The sequence below is a fragment of the Pteronotus mesoamericanus genome, unplaced genomic scaffold (assembly GCF_021234165.1).
Source record: "Pteronotus mesoamericanus isolate MK-2021 breed Mesoamerican mustached bat unplaced genomic scaffold, CSHL_Meso_final contig_33, whole genome shotgun sequence".
Lineage (NCBI taxonomy): Eukaryota > Metazoa > Chordata > Mammalia > Chiroptera > Mormoopidae > Pteronotus > Pteronotus mesoamericanus.
In genome coordinates this window covers 12,553,303-12,570,778 of record NW_026555135.1, presented here as the reverse complement: position 1 = coordinate 12,570,778, position 17,476 = coordinate 12,553,303, and the positions used below count along the sequence as shown (strand labels likewise).

At 38.4% G+C, this 17,476-nt stretch overlaps 1 protein-coding gene across 1 annotated transcript in view; it reads right to left on the bottom strand.

The window, feature by feature from the left end:
- The window catches only part of CCDC81 (coiled-coil domain containing 81), a 35,349-nt gene extending 23,032 nt beyond the window's left edge, over nucleotides 1-12,317 (bottom strand). Inside the window, exons 1-4 of the mRNA XM_054576390.1 lie at nucleotides 12,239-12,317; nucleotides 6,409-6,470; nucleotides 4,967-5,123; nucleotides 875-1,131 (exon numbers count right to left, since the gene is read on the bottom strand). Of these exons, the coding sequence (XP_054432365.1) occupies nucleotides 875-1,131; nucleotides 4,967-5,123; nucleotides 6,409-6,470; nucleotides 12,239-12,317 (555 nt within the window). The remainder of the gene's footprint in view (nucleotides 1-874; nucleotides 1,132-4,966; nucleotides 5,124-6,408; nucleotides 6,471-12,238) is intronic.
- Nucleotides 12,318-17,476: the final 5,159 nt, after the last annotated feature.

Below are 17,476 nucleotides of genomic sequence, written 5' to 3'. Positions count from 1 at the left end.
AAGAAGTTAGAGGGTAGATTTTAGGCCATATTTATAGCCTTTCATTTTATAGATTTTTCATTTAAAAGTCGGGCTTTTGCTCTAGAGGGACACAGAGTTATCTAACATTTGTGATAATGCAATTCACTCACACCAACTCAGTTCCCAGAGATGCATAGAAAGCACACTATTCAATTAGTCCTGTTGACTGATTATTTCATTGGCTCCTTAAACTCTATTTACAACTTAACATGATGGCCACATCAGCTACTTAATGGTTAACAATGGTGGGTCAATTATAAAATTTCTTCTACAACATGGCAAATTAAAAGCTAAAGATCCATCTCCATGACTTGATTCTGATTTTATTGTAGATTTTCATTAAAATAAAATAGTATAACCAGAAAAAAAAAAAGAGTGATTAAAAACCCTGGGCTTCAATTTCAGTTCCACTATTTATCAATACCCCACCTTCATGCTTCCCAAGAGACCTGTCTGAGCTCCTGTTTCTCTTATTTGTAAAATCAGGATGATGATAAATGCTGGTTTTATGTTCATTTGAGCTTTGAGACTATAATATAGTCTCAAATAATAATAAAAGGAAATAATATATGTGGAATAACTTTTTAAACTATAAAGTACTATAAAATGTTCACAATTATAACAGTTTCTATTACAATTTATATTTTTCAGTTGGTATTGACTCAAAACTTAAAGTTCATTTTCCCTTCTAAACTTTTTGTCAAAGAGTTAGCATCTATACATAAGCACTTCTTTGCACTTGGGGTAACTGCCATTTAAAATATGTCAACCTGAATTTTCCTTAATGAAGACACACAGGTGATTCAGAGCTATAATGGGGAAAGAGGTTAGGAGAAGGAAAACATTAATTTACATTTGCTAGTGCTTTTGCCAGAGCACCACTTCCATCCATTTTAAAAAGGAAGTCCTTCAAAAATCTCATCTTCACCCTGCCGTCTCTGATCACGAGGACCCCGATTCCTTTGAATGTAAACTCCACACTTTGTTTGATGGAAATGGATCGTGATAAAAAAAGCAACGTCTCCTTCACACATCCTTCCACTGTATCCCTGTTAAATGAACCCTGCAGGGATATCATCGCAAAATTAAGTGGAACAATTGGGATATCACCTAGAGGAGAAAAAGACAGTGGGGTGGGGGAAAGATGTGGAAATTACAACAAATCACATACACTTAGAAATCTTCATGTGCTTCTCAATACTCAAAAATAGAATTGTCAATATGAAGCCTTTAGTTACAGCCAATAAAACTAAGAACTAGCTATTAATACCTATTAATCAGTACAATTTTCCTAAAAATGTAATGTTTTTTGCTCAAAGTAAGAACAATTAGTTTTCTAAGCTATACTTCAAACAAGCTTTAGATTTTTCTCGTGGATACATAGCACTGGGTTGTCCGAAAAGTCCATTTTTCATTTTTACCACTAACTTTGATTTGGATATTTTGAGTATGTTGGCTATCTCCTGTTTGGTATAATGTTGATTGCTCTCAATTAACGTTTCAATTTAATTGCTATCTACTTCAGCTGTCCTACCCAACTGTGGAATATTGTCCTACGAGAAATCCCCAGGAAGAAACTTCGCAAACCACTTTCAACATGTTCCACATCAGTCACAGCATCTTCTCCATATGCTGCACAAATCTTTTTTTGTATTTCAGTTGCATTTATACCTTTCTTAAAATAATAAAGCAGAATATGCCAAAAATGTCACATATTTCTTCCATCTTCAATATTAAAATGGCTACACATTTTGATAATTTTATAATTCATCAATTTTGATAAGTTTTTTAAATGCACGCTGATATGGCAGCTGTCAAAATACAATCTAACAAAATTGTTTCAATTGAAGTTAAAGACAACTAAGCACTACTAGAGAGCCATCTTACAGAAAAAACAAAACAAACTTTTTGGCCAACCCAGTGAGAAACGCTCCTCGTCATCAGAGGGTTTTCTGAATTTTTCAGCCCCTTTCTCTTTCAAGACATGCTGCAGCAATATATGTCTCTCTCTTCCAGTTATCATATGGTTTTTAAATGATTATACATCTCTACAAACATTAAGTGTTTTGAAAAGATAGTCATCTTCACTAGACGTTACCTTTCAAATGAAAATGGGTCTCTTCAGAGGATAAGCTTGCAGAAAGATTTTGCCCTTTAACGAGTCCATAAATGACATTGCAAAGGAATATGCTCACACCTGGCTTGAAGGAAGCACAGGGTCTACTCAGCTGGAACAGTTATAGAGCTATGCAAGGTCCTCAAGTCAGAAACGGGGTAAACAGCAAGATCAACATGACAAATCCAAAAGAAGACATAAACAAGGCCCACTGATAAAGGGACAGGATAGAGACAAGATCACATTCTAAACAATCATTCAGCAAGCATTAATGTCCAATACTGCTGGACAGCAACGATTAACAACTCTGTAAGACACAAGTTTCCCTGTATTAGCCCACTGTCTCCTGCACAATTAATGGTGAGTCTATACCATCTCCCTCCATTCCATCTTTTAAAATAAACTTCTTAAAAGAGAAAGCTACATTGTCTGCCTCTAGATTCTCCCTCCCATTTACCCAATGCCTCTCTGCAACCTGTCTTCTGCTGTACTTACCTCAGGAAGGGCACTATCATCTCATGGTAAACAAGCCAATGGATATGTTGCAAATCTTACTGCCATGCCCTCACTTTAACTTCTGTTAACCATGGCCTCTCTTCTCTACTATCCATAGTGCCACTCTTGATTCTCCATTTTCTTTCTCATTGGTCTCTTTTGCTGGCTTCCTCCCTCTTCTATTTCTTATAAGATGGGGGCTTGCTTATTTTACAGGATTCTTCCTTTTCTATCTCTTTTATATTCTCTCCTGGGTAAACTTATCCAAATCTTGATCTCTAATCTCTACCCCTCTCCTGAGCTCTGGAATCATCTCTACCTAAATATCTCTATAGAAATCTCAAATTGCCCAAAAGCAAACTCATTACTCTATTTGCCAAAATACCTGCCTTTCCCCTTTCATTGCCTATGGCAGTTAATGGCATGAGTTCTCATCTTTTGTCCAAGAAATCTGAGTCATCCTAAATACCTTCCTTCCTCTTGCTACCCAATACTTCAGTTGGTAACCAAACCCCATCAGTCCTACATCTGAAATGTCTCTTGAGTAGATTCCTTCATCTTCCCCGAGTGCCGCTGCCTTCACCAGGTTTGTACCATATTTTACCAAACTCCTGTAATTAAAAGAGCTATTTTTCTAGAATAAAAACTGGACCAGTACAGATAATCTCCTGCTCAAACACTTTCAATTGCTCCTCAGCGCCTACCGGATGAATTCCAAAGTCTTTATCACATCATTTAAGGCCCCTCCCAACTGAACCCTACCCACCATTTTTGTTTTACCTCCCTCCACTCGCCTGCACATTCATGTGCCCTGGTCACACGGACATCCTTGACAGCCTTCACTTTTGCCTGAATAAGGACTTTTGGATTGTCCACACTGTTCCTGAAATATCTGCCACAGCTTCTGTACAAGCAAAGTCCTGTCATCTTTTAAGACCTCCTCACATGTTATCATCCTGAACGTTCCCCAAGCAGAGTTAGACAATTCTAGCCTTTGACCCAGTGGTGATCAAAGCTGCTCTGATAGCACTTAACCATTTTGTATCATTTGCTTATATATCTGTCTCCCATGCTAGGTTCTGAGTTATTCAAAGTATGGACTATGTCAATAATGCTTGGTTAGAAATCTAGTTAATTAATGATGAAGAATCATAATCCCAAAGCTAAACTGTGGACAGAAATGTTTTTGTGAACTAATTCAGTCATATATATTTAATTCTGACATTTTCTCAACTTTATGAAAAAAAATCATTATAGACCTCAACTACTTTTCTGGACTACATTACAAGATACCAAACAAAAAATAAGCTCTAATTCTAAGGCACAAATATTTCTGCCCAAAAAAATAGGCTTTATTTTTATTTCATTTTGTAAACTTTTGATGAATTAGGATATTTCTTCTGTCAAAACACTATAGGCAAAAATGGCTGAAAAGTCTATCAAATTCATTGTACTGAATACATGCATAATGAATTCTAAATATAGTTTATGTTTCTTCAGTATACTTTTTTGATGGAAAGTTACCCTGAAATTTGTCAGGAAACTTAACACAAAGTTGAGTGTCAATGTTTTCACCTGCTGACGTTGCAGGTAGACACTCTCTCTCTTCATCCATATGAGTCTGATGCGGAAGGACATGGTAAGAAAGATCAAAAACAAAGCCAGAAATCAGGCAGAAAGCCCTCCAAAGGCCTCTGAGTACCCAGGGCAGGTGTCACCAAGGCCACACACTAAGGGTGAAAGGTAAGCCCCCTGTAACAGGCATCATGTCCATTTATTTACCACTGTATCTCAAGCACCTGGACCCAGGCCTGACACATCGGTGGTCCTCCATAAATACTAGCAGAAGGAAGAGAGAAAGGAAGGCAGGGAGGGAGGAAGATTTTAGGGTGTGAAACGTATACAAGTTATTCATTTACTCTCTATGGAATTATTAACCTAACTTTCAAATTTTAGTAACTTAGATGATATATATGATAGATACACAGTTATTGATCTTTTTCTGTATTAATGACTGTAATTCTTCTCTACTTTATAACCATGTTTAATTTCTTAGGGTCTGAAATATGAATAAAGTCTGTACAACACCGTGATATGGCTTTTATATAAATTTGCCTTGACGTCACAACAGGTCTTCTCATGCCTGCCTGCCTCTTAAGCTACGGAGGTTTACCATGGCCTGCAGGACGACTGTGTGTTGTGTTTCTGCCTTAGCTCTCCCTCTGCCAAAGGTAACACATGAAGAGTAAACCCCAACGGACCAAGTTTTGTCCGCCATTCTCATTGCCAGGACAGTCACTCTCTGGGAAAATCTTAAATATTAAATGTATTTACCAGGAGTATACACTTTGTTTTGTTTGAGTCTGTGCAGCTGTACTAACTTCTCCGCCATGATAAATACGGGCCTCTGAAACAGAATAAACTTGTTGTTTCCCACCTCAAGTTTTTGCCTCATGAAGGTAAAAGTTCCAAGTCCTGGAATCTGAACCCCCTGAAAGGAAAAAAAAATAGCACTTTACTAAAGGGGTGAAGAAAAACAATCCTTAAGTACTGTTATCCAAAAAAACACTAGGAGAATTAATCATAACCCTTAAAAATTCAATAATCCTACAATGCGTTACAGCCACAGCTATAGTAAGTTTAGTATAAAATGTAGTATATCAATCCATGATGCTTTTGTGACATCAGATCCCTCATCTCCATGATGTTCAAAGGCTGTGAGAACTAAGAAAATGTGTATGGGATGCCATAACAGCTTTTAATCTATATCTAAGTCCTAAATTGTGGGACATTTTAAATTTTAATCATTTGCCATTGGAGGGAGAGAATTTAAAGGGTCATGAGAATCTCTGCTTTCTCATTCCTTCTCTTAAACTTTATGTCCCTTACCTAAAATCTGACAACCCAGTGCCAAGGCATATGCTGCAGTGTGGTGATCTTGGCGAGTGGAGAGAAACAAATGCTTTGGGTTCTCAAACTGGTTCTCTGTCTCTCTGGAAATATCATACATCAGGGTTTACAAACTCAAATGCCTACAGGGGCCAAAAAAGGATGCAAGCACGTGGGCAAAGGTATGCAGTCAGGGAAGGTGGCAGCTAGAGAGTGCATGCCCCCTCGAAAGAGGATCAGCCCATAGTCAGCTCCAGCCAAGTGGCAAATACAGGAATGAAAAACTAGTATTATTAAATCTGACTTCTGAGGAAAAAAATCCAAAGTTTTATTAAGCTCTCCAAATTGTAAGTGGTGATGACTAATTCAAATGATCAGAGCAAACAAAATTAGTTTGAAGGATGAATTCAGCCTAAAGGTTGTCACATAGGGACCTCTGGGTAGGGTATAAAAGTTTCACAACCTCCCTGCTCCCTCCAAACTCCCCAAATCTCTGTCAGGAGGAAACAGTCCACCCCTGAGAAAAGTTTCTCATTTTTGGCAAGTTGAGTTCATCCCTAACTGTCTTCTTATATTTCAATTAAAATCCACTCCCTCAACGAGGCAAAATAAGAAGTATTATCATATCCTTCTAGAGTTAAGCCAGGAACTATCTGATCACAGATAAACAGAATTCATCTAGTCCCTCTCCACACACACATGTGTATCACTAAAAGAGCAGAACATACAAATATCTGCAAGTCCTAAATGTGATCATCATAAAATGGCAAGACAGAAAGTTAAACTAGGTAGCTCTAAAGTCTGCTATCCTGCCCCCAGAAAAATCATGAGATTAAGATGAAAAGATTCTTTGGACTCCTACATTAAAATTAAAGTATAAACCCTACCTTGTGTAGGGATAGCTGTCGTTCCACAAATTCTGATACATGCTCCCAAATATTAGAGACCTCTGTAATTCAAAACAAACCAAGAATCATTTATTTAAGTACTCATGTGTTAGTATCTTACTGCTAATAAATAAAAATATAAATATTAAATAGAGGATCCCAATTAATTTATAATTAATAGAAAATAATGGCATTTCCCAAAATTAATTTTCTGGGTAAACTAGTGCTTACTCCTTTAAGTTCCAAAACTGTGATTAAAAAGCATAATAATTATAGCCCGGGCCAGGTGCCTCAGTTGGTTGGAGCCCCATCCTGTACACCAAAAGGTTGCGGTTCAACTCCCAATCAGGACACATACAGGAGACAACAGATCGATGTTTTTCTCTCACATTGATGTTTCTCTCTCTTTAAAATCAGTAAAAAACACATCTTCTGGTGAGGATTAAATATATATATATATATATATATATAATTACAATAAATTTTTGAAGAAAATCTTTCTAGAATAAGGGGAACTCTGTCACAAATTTCCCTTTATGCTATAAAGTTAACTAAGTATAATCTACCCTTTCTTAATGACCCACTCAACAAAATGTGCCATCTGACTAATGTGAACATTCATTCTTATACCATTCTATAACACAGGCATAAAGCCAAGGGACACTAAGACATGAAAGATTGTTGCCTGTACATTAACTGTCTCTATACTTTTATTTTTGATTAGTCCTTGATTTGGCTCTTCATTCTCATTTGTCACTGTTAGACTACCAACTTTCCCTTTTCTCTACTACCAGTGCTCTGCGGGCGTCCTGCCCAGTCCTTATTCACTGTTTCTGATCTCCTATGTTCTTGATTTCAACAAATATCCTATTACTATGGCTAGAAATAGTATTTTTTAAAATTATATCTTCTTGACTATGCTGTTCCAGTTATCCCAATTTTTCCCCTTTGTCCCACCTAGTACCCCCCACTCCCTCAATCAATTCCCTTACCTTTGCTCATGTCCATGGGTTATGCATATAACTTCTTTGTCTACTCCTTTTCCTACACTGTACTTTATATCCCCATGGCTATTCTGTAACTTCCTATTTGTAATTCTTAATCCTCTCACCTCTTCATCCATTCCCCCAAACCTCCCTCCCCTCTGGCACCCATCAAAACGCTCTCCATATCCGTGATTCAGTCTCTGTCCTTCTTATTTGCTTAGTTTGTTTTTTTATGCAATTGTTAATAGGTATGTGTTTATTGCCATTTTATTGTTCATAGTTTTGATCTTCTTCTTTTAATAACGTTTTTATAATGATGAACTCCTTTGATGAACATTAGTGTTTTCTTGTCTGGGAAGCTCTTAATCTGCCCTTTGATTCTAAATGATAGTTTTGCTAAGTAGAGCAATCTTGGCGATAGGTCCTTGCTTTTCATGATATTAAGTATTTCTTGCCAATCCCTTCTAGCCTGCAAAGTTTCTTCTGAGAAATCAGCTGACAGTCTTATGGGAACTCTCCGGTAGGTAACTAACTGCTTTCCTCTTGCTGCATTTAAGATTGTCTATTTATCTTTAACCTATGGCATTTTAATTATGAAATGTCTTGGTGTGGGTCTATTTGCAACCATCCCTCATTTGCGACTCTCTGTGATTCCTAGACTTGTATGTCTATTACCTTCACCAAATTAGGGAAGTTTTCTTTCATTATTTTTTCACACAGACTTACAATTTCTTGTTCTTTCTCTTCTCCTTCTGGCACCCATGTGGTGCAAATGTTGGATCGCTTAAAGTTGTCTCAGCACCTCCTAACACTATCCTCGTTTTTTTGTATTCTTTTTTTCTCTTGTTGTTCTGATTTGTTGTTTTATGTTTCCTTATGTTCCATATAATTGTTTTGATTCTCAGCTTCATCTACTCTACTGTTGATTCCCTGTAAATTGTTCTTTATTTCCATTAGTGTCTCCTTTATTTCTATGTGGACCATTTTTATGCTGTTCTGATATTCTCCAAGTTCCTTGCGCGTTCTTATAACAAGTGTTTTGAATTCTGTGTCTGATAGATTGCCCATCTCCATTTTATTTAGTTCTTTTCCTGGAGTTTGATCTGTTCTTTCATTTGGGCCACGTTTCTTTGTCTCCTCATTTTGGCAACTTCACTGTGTTTGTTTCTGTGTTAGGTAGAGCTGCTATGACTCCCTGTCTTGGTAATGTGGCCTAATGTAGTAGGCATCTAGTAGGGAACAGTGGCATAGCCATCCCTATCACCCAAGCAGGGTGCTCAAGGTGCATCCTTTTAGTGGGCTGAGTACACCCTCCTCTCATAGTTGAGCCTTGGTTGCTGTTGGCAGGTCTATGGGAGGGATTTGCACAGGCCACTCAGCAACAAGACCTGGCTGTGACCCCAACCACAAACCTCCGCCCTCCATAAAGGATCAGCTGTGAAGGGCAGGGCAGTGGTGCTCCGACACGGTCTGTAGCTGTCCGCTGGATACACAGACTCTGAGGTTTCCAGAGTTGTGTAGGCCAGGGTCAGCCACCACCTGTTTTCTGCCTAGGACCACCTAGCATGAGCTACCAAGCAATCTGCATATGGCTGTTACTTGTTCTGGGCTTAGAGGCTCCCAGGCAAAGTCAATTTGCGATCCAAAGCTGGCTGCTGCTAGTGCTGGGCCTGGAGCCACTTAGCCAGAGGCACAGGGTCTGGGAGCCTGCTGAGGCTAGCAGTTGCTTGTGTGAGAGGATTTAGGAAGATGTCTAAAATACTAATTTTTAAAGACAGGTCTTTGGGAAGTGACCTTTAGGGGCTTTCGCTTTACACTGAATCGGTGCATATATTTTGCCCTCTCTGTTTTGAATGATCAGAGGGAGACTTTCTAATTTATTTTCTTGTTCTGAGCTGTGTTTCAAGAACACTGTGGTAGAAAAATAAGTTATCAATAACTGAAGTGTTGATGTGTGACTTGAAGGTATACCCTAAGTATAACTAATATTTAGAATATAAAAAATTACATCTGTGTTGGCATCTCCATTCCAAGCCTAATCACATGTATTAAAGATACTCTTCAGTCAGGAACTCCTTGCAAATCAAAAGAGTATGATTTAATTCTCAGATTAAAAATCAAGAACAGTGACATTTATCAGGTTGCCACTGTGGGACATAGATGAAATCGGTAACAAAAGACCTATTATTTCCCCACTTGGGGAACTGCTTGATTTATTGGCATAACTTTTTTTTTTTCCTGATGGCTTAAACCACTATCTAAAGCAGGGAAATTGTAGTCTCTTAATTCCAGTACATCCATTAATAAAAATATAAATATAATTTTTTTTATTAATGTACCAAGGAAGGGACAAGTTAGACAATGAGAAGTAACTTTCATGGTCACCTAGGAACAACTCAGGTGATGTAAACTTATTCACTCACCAAGAAACTGAGGACTGCATGGTACAGAGAGCCAAAGGTCAAAATTCTGCCCTTCGCTCTGAATCATGGATATGCAGTTGACTATAATCAGGTATTTATTCTTCCCATCCTATTATTTTCCCCACTCCTCCCTGCCCCCATACGCAAAGTAATTCTACTGCTGGCTGCTAAAAACTATATTCTTTCACCCAGTCCCAACTATACATTGAATTAAAATCATGATGACCAAAAACCTCATTAATTCATTAATAATACAAAATCTCAGTATCTAGATTTACACGGAGGCCTTTCAGAGTTAGGTCAAAACTGTTAAGTCTTTCACCTAGACTCTTCACAAGCAGCTCAAATTTCAGAAAAACAATCTACACCGAAAGGAAATGAGTTCATTAGGGTCAGGAGAAACTATATAGCCTGCAACCAAACCTTAGTGAAAAGACTTGATGGAGTTCAATTGGGAATTTGAGGATAGTCTTTCTTCACTTATATGATACATTTAAGTCCACTGTGTTGTTTTACTCTATAAAATCTAATAGGCAAAGTTATATAAGAACAGAGTTTATCATTCTAAGCTGAACTTTGCTATTTCTCACTGAATAAGAAGGAAAACATGCAAATCATCCCCTTTAGGTAGTTTTCAGCCTTGTAATTCAATTAGAATAGATTTGGAAATTTTACACACTGTGAGTTCTAACTTTGATCTTTCTGACATCCTAAAGTATCACAGAAGCTATCACTAAATCTCAAAACAAAAATAATTTTAATCCACTCTAAAAAGCAAATTAAATAATATGCTACTCTATTATTTTAAGGAAATGGTATTATGTTAATCAAATACTGAAATACCAAGAATCACTATTATAAGGAAATAATGTTTATATTCAGTTCTAAAGTTTTTGCACTCGAAATTATATTTTAAACACAGTACCAAGTTGCAGGAATACTCTCATATGTGATCATTATAGAAAAGAATTAAGTACCCAGTGTGTGAATTATAGAATGACATAAATGCTTGAAATAGATGTTAATATCAAAAATGAAAAATAAGTTCCCTGACTTTATAAAAGATTTTATAAAATTAAAATACTGGTATACAAACAGAACAAATCATTACTGAGAAATCTGAAAACAAAAACAAAAACAAAAATGTGTTTCCAGAGCATAATGCAGTGGGAAGATCAGTGTGCTGCATGTCTGAAGACCTTCCTGCCTCCATAGTCTTCAATAGTTTCATCCAGTACACATCTGTAAAATGATGATGGGACCTTCTACATACTGTAATTACATAACATTAAACTTTGGTGGTGAAACATACAGAAGCAGTGGGACTTCATGTATACAATTGTGGAAAGTTAGTTTATGTGTTTTTCTGATGTTGGGAGTTCCTCACCTCCTTAACAATGGTCATTGGCAAAAGTTAATAGGTAGTAGTTTGATTTCTGCTTCTGTCATTCAACCAACAAAGAGCTCTTACTGAAGTCACCAATGGCCTCCTTATCAATAAAATCAACAGACTTCTTTCACCTATCTGACCCCTCAGTCAGCTCTGACACTGGTGACCACTTACTAAGTGTAAGTTTATATTAATTTCTGTATTTACTGAACGTGTATCTTTCCCCAGTAGACTGTAAGTTCTAAGGTTTTTGCTCACCATCAGTTCTCTAGCGCCCAGCAAGCACATAGCACATTCTAAAATTTATAAATATGGCAGATATTTTTTAAATCCATAAAACCATTATCTTTGATGTTTCTTTTAGAATTATGTTAACAGGGAAGAATAGGAGTGATGCAGAGAAAAAGAGAAAGAAGATGCATCTACTCATTTATTTGTCTCCCGGAAGCATTTGGTGAAAGCCGAGGCAACTTCTCTAGGTCACGGTGAATTGACAGTAACGGCAGCTTCCATTTCCGAGCACTTTTCTTCTCAAGGGCTCCTGTCTCTCACAGACCGATCTCAGTGTCACACTGGGGTGACTCTTCTAAGAAACTATGCTTTTAACCAAGCCTAGTAAGTTTCCTATGAAAAGCTGTTAGGTCTTCTTTCAAACACCCACTTCTTTTTATGACCATCTCACCTTCTTAACACAACCCCAAAATATCAAGGGCAACCAAAGTAGCTGTGTTTTTGCCTGAACTCTGAGAAAGAGCCGTTTGGGGGTGTTGTAATAAGCTAACATTTACTGAGCATTTATTTACTTTGTGCTAGTCCTGGAGCTAAGCGCTATGCATATATTATCTTGTTCAATCAAAACCCTCGGTTGGCCCTGCCCCTTATGAAGGCAATCATTAAGCATCCAGCCTGAGCTTGATGTGATTACCAGCTGGTCGACACGGCCACCCCAGCGGATAGAGAGGAAGGTCTTCCACTTCGGCCCTCAAGCAGATAAAGGTTCAGCCCCAGGGCCCCCACCTCAAGTAGCTTACCGTCCTGGCTCAGCAAGGGCAGCGTGGGCAACACATTCCTGCCCAGGTCCTGTAGGGAAGGGACGAAGGTGTCCAACATCTCCAGTCCCCAGCTGTCTCTTGCTCGGTCCTCAACGGTCCTTTTTCTGCTTTCTTTATATGGAGCTCATACAAAAGTGATTTTTCCCACCCTCCAGGCCCCTCTCCTCGGAGCTCTGGATGATCTTTAAATGAAAACAAATAGCAAATATTGAAATTTTTGCTTCTTAAACCTTTTTTCTCGCTGTTTCTCCCCCAGCTCGGGCTCTCCCTGGCAGCTCCCACCGCAGGAAACCCGAGAGCTGAATGGCACCAGAATCAGAGTGTGCAAATAAATCCAAGCACTGCGCGCCACTGAGAGGCCCGTGAGAGAGTGAACCCGGGCGCCGAGCCGGCCAGCCTAGGGTGGGGAGGGGCGCGCGGCTGCAACGCAACAAAGGGTCGTTCCGTTGCTAAGGCCTTGGTCCGCCCCCTAAGGTGGGCCCCAGGTTGTCCGCGTGATTTCAGGAGCTCCAGAGAGCGAGGTTGGGAAGTTAACTTAGATGTTTTTTGTTTTTCCCTTTCCCTCTTACCCAGGGCAGCAAAAAGACTCAGTCACTTCTGCAGTCACCTTATACAAATCTGGGAACACCTTTTGTCCCGGGTGATGGACATTTCAATCTCCTGATCTGTTTGAGGGTTTAAGTTTGAGCTGGAATCTGTTTCTCAGATTTGGTTTTTCCTGGGCTCCCCTCCTAGGAAATGAAGGACTAGAGGACTGGGGAGGAGGTTGCCCTTCTTAAAATTACAGTCACTTTTTTCACTCCCTGTACACTTTATGAACCTCATCCTTTGGAATGGTTTTTTTTACTCTCCCTCTGCTGATAATGGATTATCACAAAGTGAACACACATGTAAACCCCACCCCACTGGGATTCTCTCAGTAGCACAGAAGCGCATCTCATTCCCTCTCCAGACATTATGCCAAATAATACTATACACTCGTTTTGCCTGTATTTGAACTTTTAGAATTATATAGTATGTATTCTTTTGTGTGTGGCTCTGTCACTCAACATTTTTTGTGAGAGTCCTCCATGGTTTCTGTAGTAACAATTTGTTCATATTTGCTGTTGCATATTATTCCTCTGCATGACTATGTCACAATTTTTTTAATCCATTCTATTGTTAAGGAGACATTTGAATTGTTTCCGCTTGGGGCTATGAAGAATAATGTTGCTCCCTGGCTGGGTGGCCCAGTTGGTTGGGGCATCATCTCCTAGACCAAAAGTTTGCAGGTTCGATGTCAGGGCACGTACAGGCAACCCATCAATGTTTCTCTCTCATACTGATGTTTCTCACCCTCTCTCTCTGCCCCCCTCCCTCTTCTCTAAAATCCATGAAAACATATCCTCAGGAAAGTTTAGAAAAATAATGTTGCTGCAAGCATTCTTTTTTATTGAATTTATTGGGGTTACATTGGTTAATTATAGAGGTTCCAAGTGGACAATTTTATAACACATCATCTGTATATTGTATTGTGTTCACCATCCTTAGTCTCCTTCCCTCATCATTTACCCCCTATTTCCCCTCTTCTACCTGCCTCCACCCCCCTTTCCCTCTTGTAATCAACATACTGGGGTCTGAGTCTATGAGGTTTGGTTTTGTTTTTGCTTAATCGCTTCACCTATTTCACCCAGCCCTCTGGCCCCTCTCCCCTCTGACAGCTGTCAGTCTGTTCTCTGTATCTATGAATCAGATTCTATTTTGTTTATTTTGTTCATTAGATTCCACATATAAGTGAAATCACGCGTTATTTGCCTTTCTCTGACTGGTTTATTTCACTTAGCTTAACACCCTCTAGGTCTGTCCATGCTGTCCTGAAAGGTAAGATTTCCTCCTTTTTTATGGCTGAGTAGTATTCCATTGATAAATGTACCACCGCTTTTGTATCCACTCATCTATTGATGGGCACTTGGGTTGCTTCCAAATCTTAGCTATTGTAAATAGTGCTGCATTGAACATAGGGGCACACATATTCTTTCAAACCAGTGTTTCGGGTTTCTTTGGATATATTCCCAAAAGTGTAATCGCTGGGACATAAGGCAGTTTCATTTTTTAATTTTTGAGGAAACTCCATACTGTTTTCCACAGTGGCTACGCCAGTCTGCATCCCTACCAGCAGTGCATGAGATTTCCCTTTTCTCCACAGCCTCACCCAACACTTGTCATTGGTTGATTTATTGATAACAGTCATTCCAACAGGTGTCAGGAGATATCTCATTGTGGTTGTAATTTGCATTTCCCTGCAAACATTCTTGAACAAAACTTTTGATGCACATATGTACTCATTTTTGATGTGTATATAACTAGAAGTAGATTACTGGGACCCAGCAAATGCTGATTTTGACAGATAATACCAAGCAGATTTCCAAAGTGCTTGGGCATCACCATGGTGGTGAGAGGGACAAGCTGCTGGCACTTAATGTGAACAGAAACCAGGGGTGCTCAACGGCCTGCAGTGTACAGGACAGGTCTTCGTGGAGAAGACTGTTACACATTTTGTACCATTATTAACATATTGTCAGACTTCCATTAAGAAAAAAAAAAAAAAGACTGCTCATGAGCCTAGAAAAAAGTCCACTTTATGTATAAATACAAAGATGTTTTTGCTCAATTTAACATTATTTAATTTCCTAAGAATTCCATTCCAAGTAAATTGGGGCAAAATTTTATTTTTTTTAAGGATTTAGGAAACTGTATCACGACAACCAGTGAGGCTGGTGGCAGCTCAGCAGCCGACACACGTAAGCCAGGCTACATTCGTAGCTGTTACACTCACTGTGATTCTCCCTGTAAGTATGCGGTGACTTCATCTGCCTTCCCGCAGAGTCATGCCTATACATGGACATATTAAAATGTGTATTATTTTACTTACCTTTAATTTCTCTAATATGCTAGACTTGTGACTTTATATTCATTTTTACATAGTATAGGTAGGTATGCCTCATACCTGATATCCTCATATCAGGATAGCAACAAGACATTACAAAATATTTGTTGAATTTTTTTAAAAGTGTCTAATAGGACTGAGAACCTCTGTGTTAAAATATGGCAAGCTCTATAACTCAGCCTCTTTATCTTGTCTACTAAGAAGGTCGGAAGTAAGTTTTGGGCCTTTCTAAAGCTAGTTTCTTGGAAAAATAATTTCCTCCCAGTCTCCCTTTTACTGCCTGCCTCTTTTCCTCTATTCTGTTCATGGTGTTTAGTTTTGAAGCACTTGTTCTTGCAGAGAAGGCCATCTCAAATCCTTTGGGGAAATAGGCAGAGAATAAATATTTGTTGCATGGGTCAGTAGCAAGCAATGGGCAAACTACTGCCAAGCCAGCTAATTTTTAGTGGAAATATTAGCATTATTGTTCTATCTTAAGATAATCACGGAACTGTAAAAACATTAGTTTCTTAGATTAAATTCTGAGTTAAATATGGCGATGACCCTTTTAGTGTTTAGAGCAGCTGTCTTCAGTGTCAGAAGATGTTATGGATGGCTGCTAATTATTAGTGAAACACAGATGGTAAAAGGAGGATCTGCTAACAATCAAGACAAAGACCTTTCTTTCAAAGCCTCTTTTCCTTTTGTCATAGGTCTCTTGACAAAACAAGCTGTGGAGATACAGGTGACCCTGTGTTTACTAGCAACTTCCAATGAACTATAAACACTATATATCCTGAAAACATATACCCTTCAGTTGATAACAAAGCTCAGGGAAACCATGCAGTTCCCCTGCTGAGCACTTGCTCTTTAGATATAACTGAATGATATGTACAAAGACATATATATATGCAACATTGTTTGTAATGCTAAATCTTAGAATGAACCTAGGATAATCATCAAAAAGAAGTAGTTAAATTGTAAATCTGTACTTTGGAATACATATTTAAGAGTTTGCTTAAAAGAAAGCTATATAATTATGTGCTGATCTTTTTAATTTTTATTTATTTTGAGAAGCAGAGGGAGGGAGAAAGAGGGGAAGAAAAACATCAAGGTGAGAGAAACATCAAACATCAACTGGTTGCCTCTTGCACACCCCTCATTGGGGACCTGGCCCACACCCAGGCCTGGGCCCTGACCGGGAATCCAACCAGTGACCCTTCAATTCATAGGCTGACACTCAATCTGCTGAGCCACACCAGCCAGGGTTTATGTGCTGATATTTTTAAAGTTTCAAAATATATTAAGTGAAAGCCTGTTGCAGAATAGGAGTAATATGATCCTATTTGTTTCAAACATACATGTACATGTAAATATACATGCATATTCATGTATGTTTGTAAATACACAATATTTGAGGAAAGATACACAAAAAAATGTTAGTGATGGTTATTTTTGGAGAGTGCGAAATTATGTGTGGAGGTGGAAGAGTTCAGAGAACTTTTATACCTTTATTTACTGTTTACCAAGAGCATGTATTACTTTAATAATATTCTAATGATAATTCACCAAAGACAGAGAGACAGAGAGAGAGGCACAGGCAGAATGCAGGGATTTATGCAAGTACTGAAAGGAAGAAATGGGTCCAAAGTTTTCCCAAATACTACGATGTAAATATACTTTTCTACAAGTTCTAACTTGCCTCGCAAAACCCACATTGAATGAGCAGTCACTTTACCCAGGCCCCAAAGAGTACACAGTATTATTCGGTGGCTCATAGTACAGGCACTTAGAAATCTATTAAAAAAGAAAATATTTACAATACTCTGTTCTAATAATACACAGAACCAGAATAAATATTTGCAATAAATAATTTAACCCACGTCTATTGAGGACCTCATTTACATCAAGCACTTTGCTGTTCACTAAGAGAAAACGTTTACACGTGAGAAGTACACAATTCATTCACCATTTAACAAACATTTATTGAAGAAAGTTCTAAAACTAGGATTAGGCTCCAAAGTCAAAGTGTACATGGAAAATTGGATATGAGCAAAATTATTGTAGAAATAAATATCTTCTTAGAAAGACACCGTGTTGGAGACCCACGCACCATCTCTTGGTTCATAGACACAAAACGGCTCGTCTGTCCCTCCCACATTAGGTCAGATCATTTTCTTCAGGTGACCATGTAATGAAGCAGTTGGCTTCCAATTAGGAAATGAGTCTTACTAAAAAAATTCAACCTAATAGTAGAATTGCACCCAGCACTGAGAGGTACTTGGGAACTGCGACAGACTGAAAAATATACC